The 27,434-nt window shown below is 37.9% G+C and overlaps 1 protein-coding gene across 1 annotated transcript in view; it reads left to right on the forward strand.

Annotated features, from left to right (window-relative positions):
• The first annotated feature begins 11,696 nt into the window (after window positions 1-11,696).
• The window catches only part of ASAH1 (N-acylsphingosine amidohydrolase (acid ceramidase) 1), a 23,920-nt gene continuing 8,182 nt past the window's right edge, over window positions 11,697-27,434 (forward strand). The window contains exons 1-5 of the mRNA XM_006834459.1: window positions 11,697-11,717; window positions 16,614-16,700; window positions 20,028-20,106; window positions 25,580-25,625; window positions 26,374-26,518. Of these exons, the coding sequence (XP_006834522.1) occupies window positions 11,697-11,717; window positions 16,614-16,700; window positions 20,028-20,106; window positions 25,580-25,625; window positions 26,374-26,518 (378 nt within the window). The remainder of the gene's footprint in view (window positions 11,718-16,613; window positions 16,701-20,027; window positions 20,107-25,579; window positions 25,626-26,373; window positions 26,519-27,434) is intronic.

A 27,434-nucleotide genomic window follows, 5' to 3' on the forward strand; every position in this document is an offset into this window, starting at 1 on the left:
TACTAGGGAAATTAACAGAACAGGATCAGAAATGCTCAGGGCACAGTCCTGTTAGCCAGGACAGCCTCTTCTCAGCTGTGCCTGCAGTTAGGCCTCTCTCTGACCCTTGGCCAGACCTCTGCCCTGCTTGGGCAATGTTACAAAGCTCTATTAGCACTGCTGATAAATGCCCAAAGGTGCTTTATTCCACTGTAAGCCTTGGCCTGAAGATGCTCATCTCACCTCTCCCATTAACTGTCTGGAAACACTTCACTCCATAAGTGAGCTATCTGCCAGAAGGCACTAAACTTTACTTGCTCCATGGGCTAGGAAGCCCACCGCTCTGGCTCTTGGTTCTGCTGCTGCTCCTCCTCTATTGCTTCTCTGGTGTCATGGTATCTTTGTCCATGGATCAAACAGGTTCAATGTGCAGGTACTTTTGGGTCCAGTGAATACATTCCACTCCTGGCTCTTCTTTTTTTGTGGTAATGAGATCTCTCATTCCTGCTTCTGAGGTGGCTCACATTAGAGTTCCACATTTTTACAATCACAATACTGTTAACAGTCACTCACAAGTGAATCATATAATCTGTCAGCATCTTCATCCACTTTCTCCCACCAGAAAAAATTGTGTGGTAGGTAATTACAAAGACTATGACGAAATGAGACATGTTAAATAATTCACTTCACCTCTTTTATATATGAAGGATTAACTTCCACCTTCAGTCATTTTAGTGCACGTACAGCTATGAAAGCTTGTAAGCCAGCCACTTCATGACTTTGTCTCTCCCCAGTACTCTGAGGAGACGAGCCTTTTTCTTGATTTGAAGAACCTTCTGTTCCTGTTGGAACTTTGGCCATCTGCATTCAATAAACAAAGCCCAGTCTAGAGCAAACCATCAAAATTGCATCAGTTTAAATTAGTTCAGTGTCACACAGCTTTCTCTTCATTTGGTTTCTAGTCATATCAGCCGTAACCATCCAAGCTAGGTCAATTTGTTACCAGTTACAAGCTTGGGAGTCCACACACACCTCACTGCACCTGCCCCTTCTCTCCTCTCCCTCTCTCGCAGTCCTAGCCCCCTATGGGTTGGGTAGGTGTATGTAGGGTCAGGAGTCCACATTACTCTTTAAACGTCAGATCAACCAGCCCTTCCTCTCTTTTTTTTCATATCCAGCCTCTGTGGGCCAAGTCAATGGGTGCCAGTGGAGTGCTTCCAAACTCAAAATGTCTCTTTATTACTTCACCTCTCCCCTACTTCCACTCATCAGGTGGTCCAAGGTAGTCACCTGTGAGCACAACAGGCTGGCTGTTCACTGGCTTCCTTAACTATCAACCCTAGAAGGGGGTTTTCTCTAATGGACAGGGACTTTACCTGCCTCAGTGCATCCAGTGGAAAACCACTTGCTCTGAATTTAAAATGCAAAATGGTCATGTTTTGTTTTTCTGTAGATCTTCCTTTAAATGTCAGTCTCTCAACAGTTTGGGGAGATCTGTGTGTCTTTCAAAATACAAGTTTCCTGACTGAAAGGTTTGGGTTCGACTCAGATTTTTTATCTAAGGCCCCAGTTCTTTTCTCAAGCTACTGACTTATAAAGCCTGTTCTTCAGGGCAAGTCTAACTGTCCTTTTAGTTTACTCAATGAAGTGTAGGCTGAAGGTAGACTTACAAGCTCTCTTTGTAATCAGAATATCCATATTTACTTCCATCACACGTGTTCTTATAGACTTGGGCTCTGGCTGGCAGTGTGGAGGATCAAGTAGGCCTTGGCCTCCCCCTGCCCCCCACCTCATGTTTTTTAACTAGCCTGGCTTTTTTGCCCCAGGTGATTCCAGTAGCTTTTCTACCCTGCTCTGTAGCTTAATTTTTATCCTCTCTTACATTCTTTGCTGTTTTACAAGTAACAGTGACCAAAGTAGCCATCTAAGTATAAAAAGTTTCACTTCCCATGCCCCTTTAGTCCTTTCTTTTACAAAATCCAATGTTTCTACGAATCTGGTGACAATGCGATGAATCTTACTTCTGACATCAACTGTTGAAAGGACATGGGGTCCCTGTGTAGCCCTGCAGACCCGTTTTAGACTTCTGGCCACCAGAACTGTAGGATAATAAATTTGTGTTGTTTTAAACCTCAAAGTAATTTGTTAATAATAGCAATAAGAAACGAATCCAGCTAGGTACTGCTGAATACTGATATCAGTCCTAGGAAACAATTTTAATTGACTTTCTGTTTGAGTCCATTTTAATTAAGTGTCTGAGAAACTTTAATTAATTTTTGGCATTTAGGAAGTAGGTGTAATGGTGTTTGACGGATAAAGCAAAGTGGAAGAGGCTATTACGGGTAAAGAAGACTCCTGGAGAGGTTGTTGGCTTGGAGCAGCTTGGGAATAAATAAGAAGTAAGAATGCAAAACTAAAACCAAATCCACTGCCATTGAGTTGATTCATGGTGATCCTATAGCACAGAATAGAACTGCTTTCTAGGATTTCCAAGTTTGTAAATCTTTATGGGAATAACAAGCCTCATCTTTCTCCCACGAAGTGATTGGTGGGTTCGAACTACTGACTTTGTGGTTAGCAGCCCAATGTGTAACCCACTATGCCACCAAATCCACTGCCATGGAGTTGATTCCAACTCATAGCTATCCTGTATGGGGTTTCCTAGGATATAAATCTTTATGGGAGCAGAAAGCCTCCTCTTTCTACCTGAGTGACTGGTGGATTTGAACTGCCTACCTTGTGGTTAACAGTCCAGTACTTATCCTACAGTACCACCAGGTCTTTGCCATGGAGAGTTAAATTAAGGATCTTGTAAATACAAAATAACCTCCCATTTCCCACCTCTGTGTACATAAGTGCATATAGCGGTGGTATGTAGTCAGTTCCGATTCATAGCGACCCTGTATAGTTCCTGAGGCTGTAAATCTTTGTGGGAGCAGAAAGCATCATCTTTTGCCCATGGAGCAGCTAGTAGTTTCAAACTGCTGACCTTGCGGTTTGCAGCCTAATCCCATAACTCACTATACTACCAGAGCTCCTTTATGTGCATATAATCAAGCATTTTATTGCTAGGCAAAAACCTACATACATAGCCTCTCTCGCTCTCTTTCTCATACGTATACACACAGTGCTAAAATATGTGTAGACAGGTAAAAGGCTTACTCAGACAAATTTGCAAAACTTGTAAAAATGCAAGATGTTTTAAGTTATTAATTTTTAAGTTATATTGTGAATCTACTGGTACTCATTGGAAAATATTTGAATTGATAATACATTATTGAACCAGTGATGTCAACCAGAAACTTCATTTGTTCTCACAAAGTTAGCTGTAGTAATGACTGTGAATTTTGCAAGACAAAAATTTTGAATATACTGATTTTCCTAACATACAAAGAACTTCTTCTTGTTAAGTGCCATTGAGTCAGTTCCAACTCATAGTGACCCTGTATAGGGTTTCTGAGGACTGGCTGGTGGGTTTGAACCGCTGACCTTGTGGTTGGCAGTCCAGTGTGTATCCTATAACACCTAGTGGTAATGTTTTACTGTGATTTTTGCACTTATGACTGAGACTGGAATTTTTCTGAATGAGAAGAGTATCAGTCACTACTATTGAACATTAAATGGCTTTGAAAATTAGCTTTTGTGCAGACTTGATAAAGCTTTTTAATGAACTCAATCTAAATTACAAGGCAAAACAGAGCTTATATGAGAAACTTAAACTGTGGTTAAGTTTTGATGGCATTTAATGTTTGAATCACAAGTAATGTCAAGCTACTTTAAACACTCCCATGTTACTAAAAGTTGAAACAAGATATGAGATCTCCATTTTCACATAAATTTGCAAGAGATATATTTTCTGAGCTCAAGCTACACAGTTCCAGGAGTTTCTTTCTGTCTTCCAACTCTTGTGCATTTGTACTTCTTTTTAAAAATATTGTTTTACTTTTACAGTATTGGGTTTTCAGTGTACATGAGGTAAACATGCTTACCATCTTGAACCAGTAATAAAAGAATCATACAATTTGTATGATTTGTTTGATAATTTTCTGTTAGGAACATACTTTATTTTGCTACTAAGCTTGAACAACTCTCCCCAAGGCATTCTCATTCATTCATTGTCTTATGCTATGGCCTCTTTGTTGGGAACTGGTCTTTATTAACTTGAAGAACAGAGACACAAACAAACAATTACAGTGGAATGTCATAAATATGGTAATAGAGATGTGTACAAATGCTTTGGGAGTAGAGAGGAGAAGATGATGGTACGTAGGAGGTAAGTAAAGACTTCCCAAAGAAGACAATATTTGAACTGAGTCTTAGAAGGTAACTGAAAGTTTACCAACAGACAGCACACACTATCCCTGGTTGAGAGCATTAGGAAGTAGTTGATTTGTGTTGCTGTAAATCTTTGGAGGAGTCACAGGAGATGAAGCAGGGATGGTAAATTATGAGCAGATTGTGAAGGGCTCTGCTCAATGTACCTTGAAAATCTGGTTTGAGATGCAAATTGTGAAGGGCTCTACTCAATGTACCCTGAAAATCTGGTTTGAGGACAGATTGCAATAGAGTTGGCTCATAAATTCAAGTTATTTTACATCCTGTAGAGTCCTTTACTTTTAGTTATCAACCAAACTTTAAGCATTTTCCATCGACTTTCTCATTTTACCTTTTTACTTAAAAATTATAGCAAAATTGTCAATTTTACAACATCTGCCATTTGTGGTTCCCATGAGACTTGACAGAGTTGGGTTTAGTTGTTTGTTGGTTGGTTTGATTTGGTCTCTTGACACTTGTGCAAATTTAATTGAACCTGAAAATACAGTTATGTTTTGGGATTTGTGTAAGTTTTTGTGGATGGAAAACAGTTACTTTAAGGGGTATTGAAATAGTGTAAAAATGCCAAATCATGCTTGATTTTGTCTTGACGAACTATAAAAGTTAAAAGAAATGATCTATTTAATTAACAAGCATTTGTTATATGCTGAATTTTAAAATTTTCTTTGTTTTTTAAATAGTACACAGAAGACTGCAGAAAATCAACTTATCCTCCTTCTGGACCAACGTGAGTAAATAATCAAAAACTCACTTTGACCTTTGTGGACATTTCCCACTATGCAATGATCTCTTTCATAAAAATAGTGGTATGCATATAATTCACAATAAAACATAAAAAAAAAAATAGTGGTATGAATAAAACTTTAAATCATGTCTTCTGTCTTGAAACAATCCTCACCCACCCAAGTAAAGACCCTAGACAAAGATGAAAATACCCATCATTAAAATGTCCATTTTTCATCTCAGTCATAAAGAAGGAAGGAGGGTTTCCCTTCTCTCCTAACTCCTATGTCTACTACTGGTAAATATTTTTCTGATCTTGAAAAGCAAGTTTGCACTCAGTCTTGTGACAAGCCTTACCTATGTGGTACCTGGACAGAAGTCATCAGATTTTCCTAGAACAAAAAAAGTGAGATGACCAAGAGGACAGAATAGATTGGAGAAGACATAGGGAATATTGGAAAACAAATTATATTTAATGTATTTAATATTAATATTCCTAGCCTAGGTTTTTGGCTCTTCCAAATCCTTAGTGATTAAATGAGCCTGTGAAAGAGGCCTAATAGAGTTCATAGGCCAGAGGGCCCAAAGAAGGAAAAGGTGTGGGGAATGGTGATTGTTTCCCTTCTTGCTCTTCCTTCTGCTTAGAGATGGTTGCACAATATGATCAATGTAATTTGTGTCGCCAAATTTTACTTGTAAAATGTATTGAATTGGCAAATGTTACATATATTTTACATTAACAACAAAAATGCATGAAAAAATTAAGCTGTTTTCTTACATATGTTGGAGAAGGCAGAGTAGGGCTTTAATCATTAGCCTCAAGATGACATTTTCATTTTTATAAAATTCTGAATTACCTCTGTTATATTACTGTTAAATAGTAGATTCTAAATGATGCTATCTCAGATAGAGTGAAACTGAGTAAATTGAATTCCTTTGCATCTTTCTTATGTAGAAAAAGGCAAATATTTGGCAGGCAGAAATGTAGAGGTAACTAGCTTCTACATTATTCCAGCCCTCTCTTTAATGATTCGTTCACGCAGTCTTCCTTGTTAGCACTAGCATCATCTTGTTTTGGGTCTTCGGAATTTCTTGATTAGCTCTTTTGACTGGTCTCACTGCCCCAGTTAATGAGTACCATTTGTGCTTAAGGCCTTGTCTTTATTCTTTTTCATGTATAACTTGTGTGTGTCTGATAAATTGCCCTGAAAACCTTCCCTGCTTAAATATTTGACTAGTTTTACGTTGCCATGTATGTGTGTGTGTGTTTGCTTGTATGCATTTATATATACATGTCTATGTGTGTGTATATATATTTCATAGGAGAAAGATGAGGCTTTCTGCTCCCACAAAGACTTACAGCCTCAGAAATCCTCAGTACATGGTTGCTATGAGTCAAAATAGACTAGACAGCACTTAACAACAGCAGCAACATATGCACATTTGTGTGCACACACACACAAGACTGCTTCAAAAAAGTACACAGAAACTTTCCATTATCTTTTAGTTCCGTTTTTGCTTTTTATTCACCAACTTTTTGAAGTACCCTCAAATATATACATATTTAAAACTACTGCCATTGAGTCAATTCCAACTCGTAGCAACTTTATATACGGTTTCCAAGACATAATCTTTCCAGAGCAGATAGCCTCATCTTTCTTCTATGGAACAGCTGGTGGGTTTGATCCCACTGACCTGGTGGTTAGCACCCCAGTGCTTATCCCATAACACCACCAGGGCTTATATTAATCTATCTCTGCCTTGGTTTTTCTTCTGGATTTATTTGCTTACCTTCTTTCCTGCATAGGAATCCTATTATCTACTTCCATCTTCTAAACAAAAAAATGAATCTTGGGATCTGGGAGAGAATTTGGTACTCATACCTTTGAATAAAAAACAATTCTCCCGTACCTGGGAGGTCATCCTTTTCAATCAGATGCATAGCTTCTGTAGAAATGTATCGGGAACTGTAAGGGAGGAACAGCCCTGACCAGTCAAATCAATGCTGGAGATCAAGGGACTGACAGCATTCGAACCCTACTAGCATTTCATTTCAGCTGCTCACCAGATGCTTAGAACCTGCTGTCTTAATTGTATATGTATGTATTGTGTCACTTGGACTAATTTTGAAGCCACCCTGACAGTCATGTAGTTTCTGTCCATGCTTACTATTGATTATGATTACCTAGTTACAGCAAATGCAAAATCTCCGACAGAATCCATTTCTGTTTATTATTTCTAGGAAAATATACTATGATAATTACTATTGATTGTCTAAGTATATCTTATATATTTCATGCACTCTTCACTATTCTCATAGGTAAATATAAATGTTTAAATAAACATTTAAAAGTATGTGGACAGTGGACTTAAAAGATAATGGAATTTTTCCACAAAACTTCTGAAGACACCTCATAACAAAATTGAAGTGCAGATGTTCAATAATAAGATAAGAAACTTTGTTTAGTGAGAAGTAAAATGTGGGATTATGGTTAACTTAACCATGTTTAACTTAATCAAATTCTCAAAGAATTTTGATTAATGGAGGTTCTATTGTAGAGAGGTTTCTGGGGTCTCTCATCCTCACTTAATTGAAATCCCTTTCTTTAATTAGTTTGTTTCCTTTTTGGAATCTTTGCGCCTACCAAAGAATCAGTACTTTAGGGGCAATATAGGGACATTGTTTGAGTTTTTTTAGGTATTATGAGGGGAGGAATAGCTGATTGGAGTTCACAGGAGAACAAATACTTTATGATAGTTCCACTGTCATGCATAGTGTCAGTGGCTGCTTATTTAGCCTTCATTGCTAGCAGGGAAATCCAGATGCTGAAGAGCATCTGTTCATAAGAGGGAATACAGAAATTTTATGTGTGAAATTATGGTCAGTCAGAAACAGAATTGAATTGATTTATTTTGATATAAAGCTTTATTTGAGGATTTAAACATTATAGTTTTTAATGTAACTTGATTGATAAAGAAATGGGAACTTAAAAGTGTTTTAAGAACAAAAATTCATCCATTGAGTTTTTATTTAAATTTATGTTTCCAATTTTTGAGTGTTTTCCAAGCTCTGGTAGAGTAGTGGTTACGAATCAGGCTACTAACCTCAAGGTCGGCAATTCGAAGCTACCAGCTGTTCTGCGGGAGATAGATGAGGCTTTCTGCTCCCGTAAAGATTTGCAGCCTCATAAACCCCGTGTAGGGTCACTATGAGTCGGAACTGACTGCACAGTACTTAACAACAGCACAACCTCAATCACAATATGAATGGCATGACTATGTAACAGTTTCATAAAGGCTTATTTTATGAAATTAAGCTCAGTACTATCATTTATTTATTTATTTATTTTAACCTTTGATTGTTGTTTGAGTGAAGGTTTCCAGAGCCAGTTGATTTTCCATTTGATTATTCATACCCATTTTGCTTCATGACATTGTTTGTAGTACCCACAAAGTAATAGCACTCTTCCCACTTCCTTCTTGTGTTCACTGTTTTCAATTGCCCTTCTTCCCTATCCATTCCTTCCTGCTGAGGTTCATACCAGAGCAAATGCTGCCCTTTTGATTTTGTATTGTTGGTTTATGGTGTGTGCCTCCCGGCTGTTATTGTACACCCTTTAGGCTTGTCTATTATTTGGCTGAAAGATGAGCCATGGGGAGAGTTCTATTCCAGGCCTGAAGAGGGACCAAGTACCATGCATGGGCTCAAGGGTTCCGTCAGTCTCTATCAGACCAGTAAGCCTGGGCTTTTCTACTATCTTGAGTTTTGTGCCTTAGTTTGCTCCCACTCTCTTCATGACCCTTGATTATGATTCCTTTTCAGAGTGGTCAACAGTGGTAACCATCTAGTTCTCCTGGGGTCAGGGTGGTGAAGACTGAGGTTCAGTGGTCCATGAGCCCTTTGGACTAATTGTTTCCATGTGTCTTTAATTTTCTTCACTCTTCATTGTTACAGACAGGGAAAGTCTAATGATAACATCTTAGCTGGCTGCTTGTAAGCTTTTAAAATCCCAGGCACTACTCTGGAAAGTAGAAGGTAGCGCATGTTTTTGTAAACTGTGTTATGCCAATGACTTTGATGTCCGCAACAACTGTGGTCACAAGCCTCCAGGCCCAGTGACTCAATCCCTCTTGATGTTTGGTTATGACTAAGAATTTACATGCTTCTATCCCCTGTTTGCTCTATTATAAATATAGATATATTTATAGCAATTATAAATGTTATCTTCCAAACCTGTATATGTGTATGAGTATATTCCCTTTTGTCTACTCATAACTGATCGTCTTGCCTGTTTGTCTGTGTATCTACTTTTAGATTATTGTTTGCTGTTTCTGATACTAACAGGATTGTATATGTATTAATATTTATCTTTTTTGCCTATAATTATTGTGTACCTCTCCCTGTTTTCCTTTTTATGATATTGTGTTGATGATTCTTTATTGTATGTTACCTTTCCTATCACCTAAATAATCAGTAATCATATTTAGAGAACCAAATAATTATTCATGGTAAAACATATATAAATAGAATCATTATTCAAGACTTCTCAGAAACAACCCATCTATGTTAGAGGCATAAATTTGTTTAACATTTTAATTTAAGAGTCTGGAAATGTTTTTTGGCACTGTAGGATAAGCATTGTTCTGCTCACTATGGGTCAGTGGTTCAAACCCACCAGCTGCTCCTGGAAATCCTATACATGGTCACTATGAATTGGAACCAACTCCAGGGCACTTACCAACAACAACAACAGAGTGCAGTTTATGCTTCTCTGGGCCAGAGCAATAATGGCACAAATGTCAACTCATTTTAGGCATAGCTTTAAGCTGATAAATCACTGAGTGATTGGCACATCTTTAAGGGGTATTTCTGTTTAGTAACACATGCCAGCAGGTAATGTTGCTATAGCTGCAGAGAATAGTTGTGGAATTCATCTACCAGGAATATGGCCCTACTTTATTAATAAGGGAGTTGTTATTAAGTGCCATCAAGCCAGTTCTGACTCATAGCAACACCATCTACAACAGAACAACAAACATCCTCATCATCGTTGCTGTTTAAGCCCATTGTAGCCACTGTGTCCGTTCATCTCCTGAGTCTTCCTCTTTCTCATTGAGCCTCTGCATTATTAGACATGATGTCCTTCTCTGGGGACTGGTCCCTCTTGATTAACATGTCCAAAGTGTATGAACAGAGTTTCATTATTCTCTCTTTCAAGGACCATTCTGGCTATACTTCTTCCAGAACAGATTTGTTTGTTCTTCTGGGAGTCCATGATACTTTCAATATTTTTTGCCAACCGTAATTCAAATGCACCAATTCTTCTATGGTCCAACTTTCACATGCTTATGAGGTCGTTGAAAATACCATGACTTGGGTCAAGCACACTTTAGTTCTCACACTGTTATTTTTGCTCTATAATAGTTTGTTGTTGATAAGTGCTATTGAGTAGGTTCCTACTCATAGCGACCCTGTATAGGGTTTCCAAGGAGAACTAGTGAATTTGAACCACTGACCTTAAGGTTCAAACTGACCATGTAGTTCAGTGCATTATCCCCCAGCACCACACCAGGACTTTAGAAAGGTCTTTTGTAGCTTATTTGCCTAAGGCAATATGTCATGTAATTTATTGACTGCATCTTCCATGGGAGTTGATTATGGATCCAACTAAAATGAAATCCTTGGCAACTTCAGTATTTTCTTCACTTACTATTATATTACACATTGGTCCGTTTTGAGGATTTTTATTTTCTTTATGATGAGGTGGACATTTCTATATTCTCTTAATTAGAAACTGCTCTATGTCCGTTTAAGAGGAGGGACATTGGGGGATGAGTATAACAATACATAGTGCTGGAGTTTGAACTTAATCCAGAAGTATGAGAAGAGAGAAAATATAGTAGGGAAGATGAGGATGGCTGTGTGAATTTTTAACGTTCTTAAAGGTAATCATAAGCCACTCTGGGACTTTAAAATACTTCCTGATGCCAGCACTAGAAATGATTTGGCAGTGCTATTAGATGGTCTGAGAAGAAACTCTGAGACTTGGAGACTAATTGGAGGAGTTTCCAGGGCCAGACTAAATCTTTGCAGAGATTAGTTGCCATTTAGTTTTCACCTACTCATGGTATCATGTACAGCAGAACAAAACATTGTTAGTATACTCGAGTTCGATGTGGCCACTGTGTTTCCACTGCCTTCCAACCTACAATGTTCCATCTTTTGGCACCTTACCAGTCATTATTCTGTTGCAAATATTTAGGAGGAGGAAAAAATTAAAAAGGCAGATGTTTTCTAGCAGTGATAATCAGGCTGTAGCTCTTGAGCTATAATTGATTCTTTTACATATCACCAAGCCACGTGAATTTTTCAGAATGTATATTCTATTACAAGGTTTCTGAAACTACTTATGGTTGAATATGAACCTAGGGCAGAAGCACTCTATGAAAAATTTTTGTTTGAGTAAACAACACCTATTTTGTTATTAGAATATGTCTCTAAGATATCCATCTAGATAAAATTATCTCCCAATCTTGTGGGGAGAAGGCTACTTTCCAACATTTCAAGATTGTATATCTCTCATTACAGCTATAGGGGCCCAGTTCCTTGGTACACCATAAATCTTGATTTACCACCCTACAAAAGATGGCATGAGTTGATGACTGACAAGGCACCAGCGGTAAGCTACGTGAACCTATTTATAATGTTACTCAATATAATTGTAATCTTTGAACATTAATCTTTATGAAATTACCAACGAAGTTCATTTTTAACCTTTTTTAAGGGGGTCATGTAGGATAAAGGAATTAGGATTAGGAGAATGGCTAGGTTTAGGCTTGCTCTTGGATTTCATTTAGTGTTATGGTTATGGTTAGGTCTAGTGTTAGGGGTTGGGTTAGGAGTGAGACTTGGTATAGTTTTAGAGTTATAGTTAGGTTTATTTTTATTTACTAATTTTTCTTGAAATATACTTGATTTCCTCTTCATACTCTCTTTTGACTTTATGTTTTTGTTGCAAATGGGTATCTCTGTTTTCCTTTTTTCACACTTGTAGGTTTGTTTTACTGAGTGATATTGTCATGTATAGTCACAGATTGTTATCTGCTTTTGTTAGTTCTATGTCCAAAGAACTGCATTTAGTTTTTGGGTTTTTGTAGGTTTTTTTAACTTTTTATTGTGAATTGAGTGAAGGTTTACAGAGCAAATCATCAGTTTTACATTCTGCAAATCATATACTTTTCTATTCTCTGTCTTCTCTGGTGCATTTTATCCATTTACATTCAGTATAATTACTGACAGGTATGAATTGATTGTTGTCATTTTTGCTGTGTGTGTTTGGTTTTTTTTTATGCTACTGAATTCTTTGTTCCACATAATTTTCTGTGCTGAGTTAATTTTGTTGTGGATTTTCTTCATTTCTGTTATGTTAATGTCTACTAAATATTTTTGATAGTCCTCTTTTATTTTGATGTGAAGGCATATTCATTTTCATTGAGGTTACCCTGTAATTTATTAATTGTTTTCCCCATTTAAAACACTCTATTTTATCTTGAAATCTACTTGACTTCCTTGCCATTTGGAAGTTCTGTATCTACACGATTCCCTCTTTTTGTTCTGTAGTTGACTTCATTATAAATTGAGATCTCTGGTTTATATTCAGTCGTGTAGATTAGTTTTACTTTAAATACCTCTATATTTGGTCGGCAGTTCGAAACTACCAGCTGTTCTGCGGGAGAAAGATGAGGCGGTCTGCTCCCATAAAGATTTACAGCCTTGGAAACCCTGTGTAGGGTCACTATGAGTCGGAACCGACTCCACGGTACTTAACAACAACAACAATATTTGGATTAAAATCTGGGTGATGTTATGTATGTTAATCTCAGGTTGTTTCCTGCTGTTGTTGGTCCAAAAAATATCCTTTAGTGGTTTTTGTAAAGTTCATCTTGTTATTACAAATTGCTTTAATTTCTGTTTATCTAGACATGTCCTAATTTTGCCTTTGTATTTGAGGGACTGCTTTGCTGGAGATATGATTCTTGGTTGGCAATTTTTTTTTTTTTCTTTCAGAGTTTGTATGTGTCATCCTATTGCCTCTTGCCTGTATGATTTTTGCTCAGAAATCAGAGCTTAGTCTTCTCACTGGTTCTCCTTTGTAGGTAATTTTTCATTTTTTTCTCAGCCATCATACAGAGTAGTAAGGAAAGGTCAAAAGGGAAAATAAAAAGGAGAGGTGAAGTGAAAAACAGAGGAAATGAAGGAAAAACAAAAGCAAAGATAGAAAGGATAAAATTCAGAGAAATGGAAGAAAATAAGTAGGAGAAGAAAGAAAAAAACACACACACAAAAACAATGAAACAATAGAAGGAGAAAAAGAATGCCAAAACAGGAAGAGAAAAAAAACAGTACAGCTGTTGAATCTGGAGAGGAGACAATCTGGGGACCTCTTGCAAGCCAAGAATCTCAGAGGTGGGTATGGGAGAGATGTGACATTATAGGTCTTGGTCCTAAGAAGGATTTCCACCACTTGCTGGACATATTCCTTTGGTGTTTTTTGTAAGGTCAGGTTTTTGAGAATTCTTTTAATTTTTGCTTATTTGTAAATGTCTTAATATCATTGTTATATTTGATGGACAATTTGCTGGCTATATGATTCTTGGATGGCAGTTTTCTTTAAGAGTTTTATATATGTCATCCATTGTCTTCTTGCCTGCCTGGTTTCTGCTGAGAAATCAGTACTTAGTCTTATTCATTCTCATTTGTAGATAACTTTTTGTTTTTCCCGAGCTGTTCTCAGGATTCTTGCCTTTTGGAAACGTTGATTATGATATGTCTTGGTGATTTTCTTTGGAATCTATTCTGTTTGGAATTTGTTTAAGTTCTTAAATAGCTTTCTTCTCATCTTTCATGATGCTAAGGATACTTTCTTCTAACAACTCTTGGACAATTTCCTCTTTTTTGTGTGTGTATGTGTCTGTTCCAATTCTGGAATTCCAATTACATGTTATTTCTCTTGATTGTTGTTGTTGTTGTTGTTGTGGTTGTTAAGTGCCGTCGAGTCGGTTCCGACCCATAGCGACCCTGTACAGGGTTTCCAAGGTTGTAAATCTTTACGGGAGTAGAAAGCTTCATCTTTCTCCCGCGGAGCGGCTGGTAGTTTTGAACTGCTGACCTTAAGGTCCGCAGCCCAATTCGTAACCACTACACTACCAGAGCTCCTTTTTCTCTTGATAGTGTCCCACATAAATCTTACATTTTTTTCTTTTTTTAATTCTTTTTTCTGATTGTTGCTCAAGAAGATAAATATTGAGAGATTTGGCCACAAGCTCAGTAGTTTGGCCTTTCATTGATTGAATTCTACTGCTTTGCCCTTTCAATGTACCATCTATTTCTGGAGTCTTATTATTAATCTCCTGGCTTTCTAATTGCTGTTCTTGTATGTTTTCCAAATTTTCATTTATTTTGTCAGTTTGTTCTTACAGTGTTTTCATGGATTCTTCTAAAGTTTTTTTTTTGTCTTCTGCTTTCCTCAGTCTTTCTCTCAATCAGTTGAAGGTACCTACATAGCAGTCTTTAAAATTCCTTATCAAGTAGTTCTGATACCAATCCTGGGGTTGTATTTTCTGACTCTGTAATTTGGCACTTGTTTGAGGCCCTCTGTCTTGTTTGTTTATGTAAGCAAAAATTGTCTGTTTTTGCTGAGTCATTGTCATTGTATTTATATTAAATTGATTATTGTATATTGGTGTGTTCTTAGGTACTCACCAAGAGTCTCCTGGTGGATGTGATAGAGACTAGAAGTGTGAACACAGTTCTCTGTTCACTATTTGTATAGCATAGTTCAGAGCAAGTTCATGTGCCTTCAGAAGCTGGGGTGGCACTCTCAATGCCTGACTCCAGATAGGCTGTGTAGGAGGGGGTGCCACTTGATTGGTTAGGGCAGGGACTGGACATGCCCCAGGCTACCAGGAGGTCACATAACAAGAGAGGCCTGTAGGCCACTGTATTGACAACCATTCCCAAAAGCTCAAGATGGCTGCACCTCTCCATGTCAGCAGATAGCCTGTTATTTTCTTCTTTCTCACTACTTCTCTTCAACGTCTTCTTTCTGTTGGCACTTAGTCTATCTCTCTGCCCTATCCTCTGAAGCTCAGGGTTCCAGGAACACCATCTGTATCTGTTTTACTTGGTTTCCCATGTCTTTGTTACAGAGAGTCTGCTTAGTGAATCTACTTACACTGCCATCTTGCTCTGAAAGTCCTTTTTTTTTTTTTTTTAACTTTCTATTGTGAATTGAGTGAAAGTTTACAGAGCAAATCATTAGTTTTACATTTAACCATTGATAAGCCTTGTTTCATATCTGTGATTGCAATCCCTTCAATGTAACATCATTATCCCACTTTCTCTCTGTGTTTCTTGTTTCTATTCCTCTTTCTTTCCCAACCTTTCTGAATTTTGTCTTTAAGTAAATGCTGTCCGTTTGCTCTGTAATGTTTGACCATTCTACGGTGTGCATACCTCTGTAGTGTTGTCCCTTCTATGTGCTATCGGTGGCTTGGCTGAAAATTGAGTCACAGGGATGTGTTCAATGCCAAATCTAAAGGGTGGCCAAGGGCCAGAGTCTGGGCTTCCATCAGTCTCTCTCCAATCAGTATGTCTGGCTTTTTTTTATAATTTTGAGGTTTTTCCTCATGTTTTCTCCCACTCTATCCAGAACTTTCTAATATGTTCCCTTTCAGAGTTGTTGGTAGTGGTAGCCACATACCATCTAGTTCTTGTGAGGGTCATGGAGACTGATGTTTACGAGTTCAGTTGGGCCATTGAATTAATGTTTCCAGGTGTCTTTAATTTTCATCACTCGTCTTTTCTTCAGACAGGGAGAGACCAATAGTCGCACCTTAAATGGCCACTCATGAGCTAAGATCCCAGTTGCTACTCACCAAAGTAGGATATAGACCATTGTCTTTGTGGACTATGTTTTGCCAAATGAATGTAGTGTCCCCTGAGACTGACCAACCAGGTATTTTATGAATGTGCCTTCAATACTTTTCTGCCATTTACAGTAAATGATATTCGAGGAGAAGTTGTCTTCCTCTATATCTTCTTGCTCTTTTATTAGTTTTTGCTTCTTTTTCTTTACCTCTGTATCATCTTCCTTCATCTAAATCAGGGGTGGGGAAACTTTTTCTACCAAGGGCCATTTGTATATTTATAATATCATTCCTGGGCCATACAAAACTATCAATTTAAAAATTAGCCTATATTTGGTCAAATAATTCACCCCTACTGTGATGGCTGGTACTGCGGTTACCTTGGCAGGGTCAGACCAAAGGATTTCAGCCTGTGGGCAATACTCTCCTCACCCCTGATCTAAATAATTAAGAATAAACGATTATTTTAACACTAAAACTGGATTGCATTTGTTTACACAGGAATTGAAACTATTTTCCATTTCTGTTTCATTTAGCAATATATGGGTAAATCAAAAGGTCTGTACCTGTGGTAATTATACTAATTCTGTCTTAAATGTCAACACTTCTTTCTATCTCTTTTAATAATTGTCTTATTTATTTTTCAGCTAAGGATTTTAGTGAATTCCCTGAAAGATGTAGTAAATGCATTTGTGCCAAGTGGAAGAGTTATGCAGATAGTGGATCAAAAGTTGGTAAGAATATTCCTATAATAAAATTGAAACATGTATACACACACATATAGAACTTAGAAAGAGCTCTTTTATTAATTTAGAGGCATCATTTCACAACTTCTTCTCAGGAGCCTGTACAAATTTGTATTTATTTTTGATCACTATCAAAATGTCAGAGGGGTTTTAAATTCTGGTGCTTGGTTAATGTTAGAATAACTGGGCACAAAGTAACATGGCAAATCTCCCACAGTTGAGTGCTGTTTAATGTTTTCTGATTAATATAACTTTTCTAAACGTATGGAATATTTTACAGAGAAATAGGCAAGTATACATATTTTGTCTGGTGATATGGCCTATATATATGCTTAGGTTTGCAAGTTCAATATTAATAACTTACATTTTTCCTTAAACACTTTTTTTGAGTATTCCAGAACAGCATAGTGGTTACAAATCGGGCTGCGAACCTCAAGGACAGCAGTTCGAAACTACCAGCTGTTCCGCTGAGAAAGATGAGGCTTTCTGCGCCTGTAAAGATTTACAGCCTCGGAAACCCTGTGCAGGGTCTCTATGAGCCGGAACCGACTCCACAGCACATAACCACTAACCACCAGGACACCCAGTTCTAGTTCTTTAAATAAAAAAAGTATTTAAGGAAAACCTTAAGTTTTTAATAGTGAACTTACAAACCTAAGCATATATATGGACCATATTACTGGACAAAATATGTATACTCGACTATTTCTCTGTAAAATAGTCCATACTTTTAGAAAAGTTACATTAATCAAAAAACATTAAACAGCATTCAGCTGTCAAGATTTTGGTGCTGTGGGTTAATGTGCCAGACTGCAAAGTCATTTGAACTACAAGGTCAGTGCTTCAAGCTCACCAGAAGCTCCTTGGGAACCCTATACAGGGTCGCTATGGGTTGGAACTGACTTGACAGCACTTAACAACAACAAGAATGAGGACACCCAGAGTATTTTATCCTTTTCCTAAATATAACCAAATGACATACGAGGAGACATTAAAAAATTCCTAGGAAAATGGAATTAAAAGATCATGGAACTTTTCCACAAACTTTTTGAAGCCCCCTTACCCAAGCCCTGTACTCTATAGAGTTTCTCAGTAGCTGTAACCTTTGATACTCACTCAAGTTGAATGTTGCTTATGGTTGTACACTCACCAAGCCAAGCTGTTTCATGTCCTCCTCATCAAGACTCCATTTCTCAGTCCCTTATTTATTTATGTAAAAGGAGGTCTGGTAGTAAAGTGGTTACCAGTCAGGCTGCTAACCTCAAGGTCAGCAGTTCAAAACTACCAGCCATTCCACAGGAGAAAGATAAGGCTTTCTGTTCCCATACAGATAGATGTACAGCCTCAAAAACCCTATACAAGGTCGCTATGAGTCAGAACTGACTCCACGGCACGTAACCACCAGCCACCACCACATTTATTTATGTGGAATCAGTGGATCATGCAAGATCTGCTCCTTAAAGCCCCACTAGGGACCATATTTTGGTCTTGGTTCTGGGGCCCTATTGTTCTGCAGAGTGCAGAAGACTAAAGAAGTGCACCAAGACTTCAGATTTCTAAATCTCAGTCACTGTTAATATTTTGAGCCAGATAAGTCTTAGTTGTAGGAGGCTGTCCTATGCATTGTGAAATGTTAAGTAGTATCCCTGGTCTCTCCCCACCAGATGCCAATAGCATTCCCTCTGTTGTGACAAACAAAATTGCCTCTGGACATTGCCAAATCACCCCTGGAGACCAAAATCACCCCTAGCCAAGAGTTGTGACTCTAGAGGGTCCTGTAGTCTTGGGCTACCTGGTGTTGCTGTGGGCACATCCTCCCTCTAAGCATGGAAACCCTTATGTTTTTGCTCCCAGATCCCTAGACTAAAGCTGTCTTACGTTCATACTAACCAGACCGCTCTAGTTTGGAAATGTTGACAGGGACAGAGAGGATGAGGCTTCAACATGCCTTTATGCCCTCATTTCCCTCTTCTCTGCATGGCAGTCTGGAGAGCAGTTTAGGTGTCTGAGCTTTGACATCAGACAAAGTTGAGGTTTGGGGGCTGAATTAGTGACATATTTTTTGTATATCCTTGGAGAAGTTTCTTAACATCTTAAAATCTCAGTTTTCTCATCAGTAAGAATTGTTGTTGTTGCTAAGTGCCTTTGAGTTGGTTGTGACTCATAGTGACTCTATATAGAATTTCCAAGGAGTGGCTGGTGGGTTTGAACTGCCAACCTTGTGGTTAGCAGCCCAGTGCTTATCCTACTGCACCATACTGGGGAGAATAGTGTTTACTAATAATACATATTTCGTATAGCATTTGTGAGGGTTAAAGGATATGTTCAGTGACTGTTCATTAAGTTATTTGTATTTCTTTTATTGGCTTGGATATTTCACTTGAACAGTGCTAAGGGGAAAACTGTAGTGGGGGGAAATATGCTGACATAGGTCAAGGTATATATAAATACCACGTTAGTGAACGTGGACTTTGGAATTTTAATTATATTATCTCATCAAGAGACAGTGAACTTAAACTGAAACTTCATTGTTAGTGAATAGTTGAAAATAAAAATTTAATGTCCATCACTAAATTTGTTAATGTGTCCACTGTTTGCCACGATAATCCAGTTAATGCTTATCAGCTGTTGACCCTGACAAAAGATTTTCGCGAATTAGTGGAATAGTATTGGTGGTTGTTGTTAAGTGTCTTGGTTTTGACTCATAGCGATTCTGTATAGAGTTTCCAAGAAGCTGCTGGTGGGTTTGAACTGATAATCTATGGTTAGTAGTCCAGTGCTTATCACACCAGTACTCCATAATAGATTGAGTGGGAAGGAAATAGTAATGAGGATTCAATGCCAGTGCTTAGAGGGTGTGTTGAAGCAGAGAGATAAGGATAATGAGTATTGCTGTTCTATGTCCTTGCGTTGGGTCATCCAGGTGAGATTAGTCAGTTCTTTCTCTTTCTGGTGAAATATAAGGGCAAGAAGAAGCCGTGTGACAATCCTAGGTTTCAGTGTAATACCTGAGAAAAGATGAACTTAAGGAAACAAGTGTGTGAATTAAAGAATCTAGAACCCAATAGTATTATATAGAATCTTACAGAAATATATTATGTAGAAATGCTTAAAATTGCATTTTAATATGGTAGCAACCTAGTTGTGTAGCAACACAAAGGGTCTTCAAAAAGGTTGTGGCAAAATTTGTTAAGTTTTATTCCATTTTGTGTGAACTTTTGAAGCTCGACTCATATGTGGAATAAATCATATGTATATAACAACCAGATCTAAAATCATATCTTTTGGTTGACTGATGGTTCATTTGTTTTTCAGCCTGCACTACTTGGCAACCTTCCTAGCCCTTATGACGAGGAATTAAAAGGGATTGCGGATGTCACTGAAATACCTTTAGGTAAAACCCCTTTTGCAGCCTTTGAAACATTTAATAAAACAGCTAAAAAAAATTTTGTTGAAGTATGATATGTTGTTGTTGTTAAGTGCCATCGAGTCGGTTCTGACCCGTAGCTACCCTGTATAGGGTTTCTGAGGAACAGCTGGTTTATGGTCAATTGAACCGCCAACCTTGAGGTTCAAACTGGCTTTGCAGTCCAGCTCATTAACCCACAGTGCCACACCAGGACTCCAAAAGTATGATATATGTATAGTTAATATCTTAAGTAGGTAGCTAGATGGAGTTTCACAAGTAAACGATGTAACCACAAATCATATCCAGATAGAGAAAATTCTGGCACCATGTCCCTTTATATATATTATCTCTCTCTAGACCCAGGTAACCAGTATTCTGACTTCACACTAAATTCGTTGTCTCTTTTTGACCATCTTATGAATAGAATCACATAATGTGAACTCTTGTCTGATTTTTTGTGTTTATCATGATAGTATGCTATGGTATGGATAAACTACAACTTATTCACCTGTTATTGTTCAGTGCCATCGAGTTGGTCCGACTTTCAGAGACTCTAAGGTTTCTGAGACTGTAAGGTACAAGTAAAAGAAAAGTCTCCTAAATTAATGTAATTGGCACTTGCTTTAATGACCTGGCTTGTTATGTTAATTCTGTATATGTGGCATGTAGTTTTGCATAGTTAATTTTCCCGCAAACTATGTAAAACTTGGCAGGAACAGAAAGCCTCATGTTCCTCCTGCAGTTGGTGGGCTACAACTGCTGACCTTTTGTGTTTTGCAGTCCAGTGCTTATCCTGAAGAGCCACTGTGTTTCCCACTTGTTCACCTCAGAGTGGATATTTGGCTTGTCACCAGATTTGAATATTATGAATAAAGTAGCCATGAACATTCTTGGACAAATTTTTTAACAGGCATGTTCACTTATTTTTCTCAGATATATACGTAGGAATGGAACTACTACTAAGTTATAGATTAGATATATGTTTAGCACTGTAGATCCTGCCAAACAGTTTTCCAAAGTGATTATACCAGTATAGTATGAATTTCCGTTTCCACCACTTGATACTGTTACCCAAAAATCGCAGGTCCAATGACCTGGACTTACTGGTCCAGTCATTGATCACTCCAAGTGAAACTGAGAAAGAGAAAGCCTTTATTAGGAATTCAGGCTAACATGACAGCAGTGCAGGATGTTCAAAGGTTGCTCCCTTAACTCTCGTTTACAGGCAATTTTTTATGCTTATGCTTCGTATTAACAATGCTAGAGGCTTTCTGTTCCCGTAAAGATTTACAGCCTCGGAAACCCTGTACAGGGTGGCTGAGAGTCGGAACCGACTCCACGGCACATAACAGCAACAAGTCATGTACTAAATGCAGGGGGGCTATAATTATGACATATACAGAAAACCATAAGGGAGACACAAGATCCCAATAAACATCTTAAAGGAGAACATGATTGGCTCTCTTGGTGTCTGCTTGTCCAGATGGTCACTCCTTTCTTTTCTGAGTTTTCACTAACGGAGATCAGGCTCCAGGCAAAACCAGGCAATTGCTGCAAGCATTCCAACCGAAATTAGTTAAAATATACATTTAAGAAACAGTAACAGGAATGGAGGTGGAAAGCATACTTTAAAAGGTGGCTTTGTAGGATAAGCACTTGACTGGGAACCACAGGGTTGGTGGTTCACACCCACCAGCTGCTCCATAGGAGAAACATGATGCTATCTGCTCCTGCAAAGACACGCAGCCACGGAAATCCTATACAGGGTCTATGAGTCGGAACTGACCCAATGACGCTTAACTTTTAATTTAACTAAGTTAGTGCTGGCTATGTTTTTATAGTTAGACAAAAATGTCTATTAGAACATCTATATTTTCAATTAGGGTACTCTGATTTATGAAAGGAACAAAGAAAACTTGTTTAATATGCTCCAAGTAGAAACAAAAGTTTCCACTGCAGCTGTAAGTTTTAGTTTTAGTGCAGGGGAGGAGACACCAGCTCCAAACAAGTCCAGTTCTTCTTCAAGGCTGACTTCTTTTGGAATATTGCTTGTTAGAATCTTGCATCCTCAGTACTTGAAACTGGGGATTTTATTTTAGTAATAATTTTACGCATTAAACTATCAGTACTTCTCATTTGATATTATCAGTCTTCTATTTTAGCACTTTTGTTGGGTGTATCAGAGTGTCCCGTTATGACTTTATTTATCAAAGTTTTATTGTGAATTGGGTGCCCATGATAGTTGTAATTTGTGTTTCCCTGTGACTAATGTGACTGGAGTCCTGGTGTGGCGCTGTGGGTTAATGTGCCAGACTGCAAAGCCGTTTGAACTGCAAGGTTGGCAGTTCAAGCTCACCAGCTGCTCCTTGAGAACCCTATACAGGGTTGCTGTGGGTCAGAACCGACTCGACAGCACTTCACAACAACAACACTGTGACTGAACACCTTCTTGATTCCTCCTTTCTCTCTCCAGCCTCTCTCTTTTCCTCCTCCCACCCTTCCTTCTCTCCTTCCTTCAAGGAAGGTGTTATGGCTGAGGGTTTTTTTGCCCATTTTTGCCCATATTATGTTTTGCCCATTTTTTGTTTATTGGTTTGAAAGACTTCTTTATATATAATGGATACAAATCCTTTGTTAGATGCATGTATTGTGAAAATACCTTCTTTCAGTGTAATGGTTTATGTTTATATTCTTTTACTGGTATCTTTTGATGAACAGAGATAGTAAATTTTAATGAAGTCAATTTCTCAATCTTTTGTGGTTAATGCTTTTTGTGTTTGTTTATCTAAAAAGTGTTTACCACCCCAAGTTTACTAAAATATCCTTTATGTACTTCTTCTATTTTTATTTTTAATATCTATTTTTTACATTTAGCTGCATGATCTATGAATTAATTTTTGTGTATGGTATGAGTTAAAGATCAGGCTTCAGTTTTGTTTTGTTTTTCCAAGTGAAATAGGTAATTGATCAAACCCCATTTATTGAAAAGACTACCCTATCTCAGTAAAATGCTGGGGTGCCTTTATTTTAAATCAGATGACTTTAGGCCCTTTTTGTTTCCCAAATATTATTAACAGCTTGTCAGTTTTGACAGTATGATTTATTCCTCCATTAATTTAGGCCTAGATTGGAAATCAGCCCTAGACTACTAACCACAAGATTGGTAGTTCAAACCCACTAGCCAGTCCTTGGAAACCCTATACAGGGTTGCTATGAATCAGAAGTAATTCGATGGCACTTAACAACAACAACAACAACTGATTTGAAAACTCATTCTTACTAAGATGTCAACTTTCCCCAAATTAAACGATAGATTACAATGCCATTCAAAATATCAGCTCTTTCATATCCTAAATATAAAAAAAAGGTGTTTGGTTATGTTTTCATAATTTTGCCCCCTGGCACTGTGGGCTAATGTGTCAGACTGCAAAGTCGTTTGAACTGCAAGGTTGGTGGTTCAAGCATACCAGCTGCTCTTTGGAAACCCTAACAGGGTCGCTATGGGTCAGAATCTACTCAACAGCACTTAACAACAACAACAAATACTGTACCACAGTCATGTACATATTTGCCACAAGGTAAATACCGATGTATAAATAGCTTTGGTCACAGCTGTATATATGTATATATTTGTGAGTATATTCCAGTTCTCCATCCCATACTTGTTCACCTTGCATATCTATTCATGCATCTTCTTGTAGGGGACCATTATTGTAGGAATGTTATATAACAGTATTTACCTCTGCCTCCTTTAATGCTTGCTCTTTTCCCAGTCTTCCTGTCTCCATTTTTTGCCAACCTCCCTCTTATTTATATTGCCTTTCCTTCACCTAAATAATGTGTATATTAATTTCTTCCTAAGTTTTAAACAGTTAGTTCTATCTTGAAATCTGCTTGATTTCCACTCTGGTCCCAGTTACAGAACTTCCAAATTGATGACTTGTTTTCTCTTGTGTATGAAGAGGACCAATGCCCGGCCATCTGCTCAGGCCCTCTCAGACTGCTCTTTGGACACTTATATTCCTCGAAGCACACACTCACACAGAGATAACACCAGATACTGTTGGCTTGATTTTGATTCACGTTGACGCCATGTGTGTCAGAGCAGAATTGCTTCATAGGATTTTCAGTGACTGGTTCTTCAGAAGTAGATCACCAAACCTTCTTTTGGTATGCTTCTAGGTATTAACTCCCAACCTTTCTGTTAGCAGCTGAGCACATTAACTGTCTACAGTCCAGCCTTTTGTTAAAAAAAAAAATGTATTTTATATTGTATTGGCTCTGTTTATTAACAAGAAATTTTCCATTCTTTTCTTATAGGTGAAATTATTTCATTCAATATTTTCTATGAATTTTTTACCATTTGTACTTCAATAGTAACAGAAGACAAACAAGGTAAATGTGTGTGTGCTGAGTGTGGGTAGCACAAAGTAGCAAATAAGTCTCCTAAATATATGTAATCAGCACTTGTTTTAATAACCAGGCTTGCTCTGTAAATTCTGTATATATGTGGCATGTAGTTTCGCATAGTTTGTTAAATTTTGATAAGTGGATTGAAAACTATCCTTAATTTAAGATTACTGTAATTTAGAGTTTAATTCAGGCATACAGATAACTTTGGTGTAGCCTTTGGAGAATATAAACATTCTTACTGTTCCTGAGTCTGTTTATGCTCTGTACATGCTTTGATAGTAGTAGTCACTGGAGCGACTTTATCACTTTCAGACACATAATGGTTCCAGTCTTTCCTGAATGCCCAGAACAACCATTATGTGTCATCATTTCCCTGCCATAGGGTATTTGGCCTTGAATCTACCAGCTTCACTTTTCGGTATTTTCCCTGGCAGGATCACAGAGTACCAGGCACAGGATGAATTACTTTGATCCCTGTTTCTTGGCCTATACTCTAGGTAAAAGTCTGCCCATATCTAACCCTTAGAGTGTTCAGCTGTAGATGAGACATTGGTAAGTTACATTGTTGTTGTTGTTAACTGTTGTCAAGTCAGTTCCGACTTATAGCGACTCTGTATAGGGCTTCCAAGGAGCGACTGGTAACTTTGAACCACCAACCTTGTGGTTCAAACCTACCTTGCGGTCCAGTGCCTTATCCCGCAGCACCACACTGGTTATATTAGTTGGTGTTAAACTATGTTTTGGTGGAATCACATCATAGCATTCCATAGGATGACCATTGATCCTTTCCCTGTATTCTGATTTTACTTGGAACTCTGCTGCCCCATGTTTTGTGGGAGGGATCTGGCAGATGTGACATTGTTTTATTTAGAGACTGGAGGGTGCTAATGATTTTAACAAGCTTTGTGATACCAGGATGCTGTGGAATCTTTACTGTTATATTGAACAGTTGTGACTAGAAATTAACCAAGCTTAACCATCCAGCTTTGATTTAGAATCAATAATAGTACTATCTTAATCACAACTATATTCTTTTCTGTTCTAGGCCATCTACTACATACCAGAAACATGGATTTTGGAGTATTTCTTGGGTGAGTAAAGAACTGTGTATTTCTTGGGTGAATAGTAGAGTAGATTATGTTTTATTGATAAAAAGTAAGTCCTGAGTCATGTCTCAATTCATATGTGACCATAAGTCAAGATACTGGATTCCTTAGCTTTAAGGCAAGATAGGCACATTCTTAGAGCCCTGGTATGGTGCTGTAGGATAAGCCTTGGACTGCTAACCACAAGGTTGGCGGTTCAAACCCATCAGCCACTCCTTGGAAACCCTATATAGAGTCACTCTGAGTTGGAACCGACTTGACTTAACAGCACCAACAACATGCATACTGTTACTCAGTTATCTCATTGTTTATAACTGAGAAATTATACTTAGTGAACAGAAATCTTGAGCATACTTCAAGGTCCTATATATATGTGTGTTGTTTATTGCTTAGAAGGAATAATTAGCATTGCATTTTATGTAATCTCTGCCTTTCTGGAAAAATTCAGAGTCCCAGAGTTTGGCATTGTGATTAGAGACTTAAATTGAATTGAGGAGTCACTATATACTATGTGATATTACGACAGTAACTTAGTTTCTTCAAACTTCAGTTTTGGTGTCTGAAAAACGAGCTAAAACTACCGTATTATATAGTTCTTGTTAGGATTGATCACTAGTGATTAGGTAGACAAAGCAGTCAATATAATTTCTGACTCTCATCATCATATTCATCATTATTCTCATTAATGTTAATCAGATTATTCCTAAATGTCACTGAAATTTGTGTTTTGTAGATGGAATGTAAATAATAATTCCTGGGTTGTAACTGAGGAACTTAAACCTTTAACCGTGAATTTGGACTTCCAGAGAAACAACAAAACTGTCTACAAGGCTTCAAGCTTTGCTGGTTATGTGGGCACATTAACAGGATTCAAACCAGTAAGGCATCTACTGTTACCTAACTTTCCAGGTAGCACTGTGTCCTGCTTTTCCTATTGTGAAAGGGGAGTCTAAGGAAATGAGGGCCTATAAAGAATATGAAGTTCCCGTCATTCCTTTGCACCTCTCGCCACCTTTATAGGTATGAGCTTGCATACCTATAGAAGTACCGGAAGGCAATGAAGGTTTCTGAGCCTGGTTTGGGATGTGGACTAAAGTCAGAGTCTGGGATCTAGTCTTGGGTTTGCTCTCTCAGGCAAGTCAGGTACTCACTCTCTGTACTTGTTTCCTTCAGAAAAGGGAGACCAATTATCTCCAACTTGCTTTGCTCACGTACTAGATGCAAAAATACTTTGAACCTTTTTTTTTTTTTAATACTTTGAACCTTTTAAAAAGCTTTAATATGAGATGATATTACCATCTTTTGATTTGCCTGTGCATTCTCCTTTGCCCAATCCAAGCCTTTGTATACTACTATACTGTATAGTGTTGTTGTTGTTAAGTGTCGTCGAGTCAGTTCCGACTCATAGTGACCCTGTATAGGGTTTCCGAGGAGCAGCTGGTGAGTTTGAACTACCAACCTTATGGTTCAGACTGACTGCAGTTTGCTTATTCTGCATCTACACACCTTATTATACAATTGTTGCTGTTGTTGTTATGTGCTATGGAGTTGGTACCAACTCATAGAGTACCATAAAGCAGCCCTGATGGCATAGTGGGCTACATGTTGGACTGTTAACCACAAGGTAAACAGTTCGAATCCACCAGCATCTCTGTGGTAGAAAGAGGAGGTTTTCTGCTCTTGTCAAGATTTACAGCCGTGGAAAGCCTACATATGAGTCAGGCTCTGTTCGTTGGTAGTGGGTGTACCATACAGTAATAGGCCCTGAATGACGATGGTAGTGGGTGTACCATA

This window comes from Chrysochloris asiatica, unplaced genomic scaffold (genome assembly GCF_000296735.1).
Source record: "Chrysochloris asiatica unplaced genomic scaffold, ChrAsi1.0 scaffold00011, whole genome shotgun sequence".
Taxonomy (NCBI): domain Eukaryota; kingdom Metazoa; phylum Chordata; class Mammalia; order Afrosoricida; family Chrysochloridae; genus Chrysochloris; species Chrysochloris asiatica.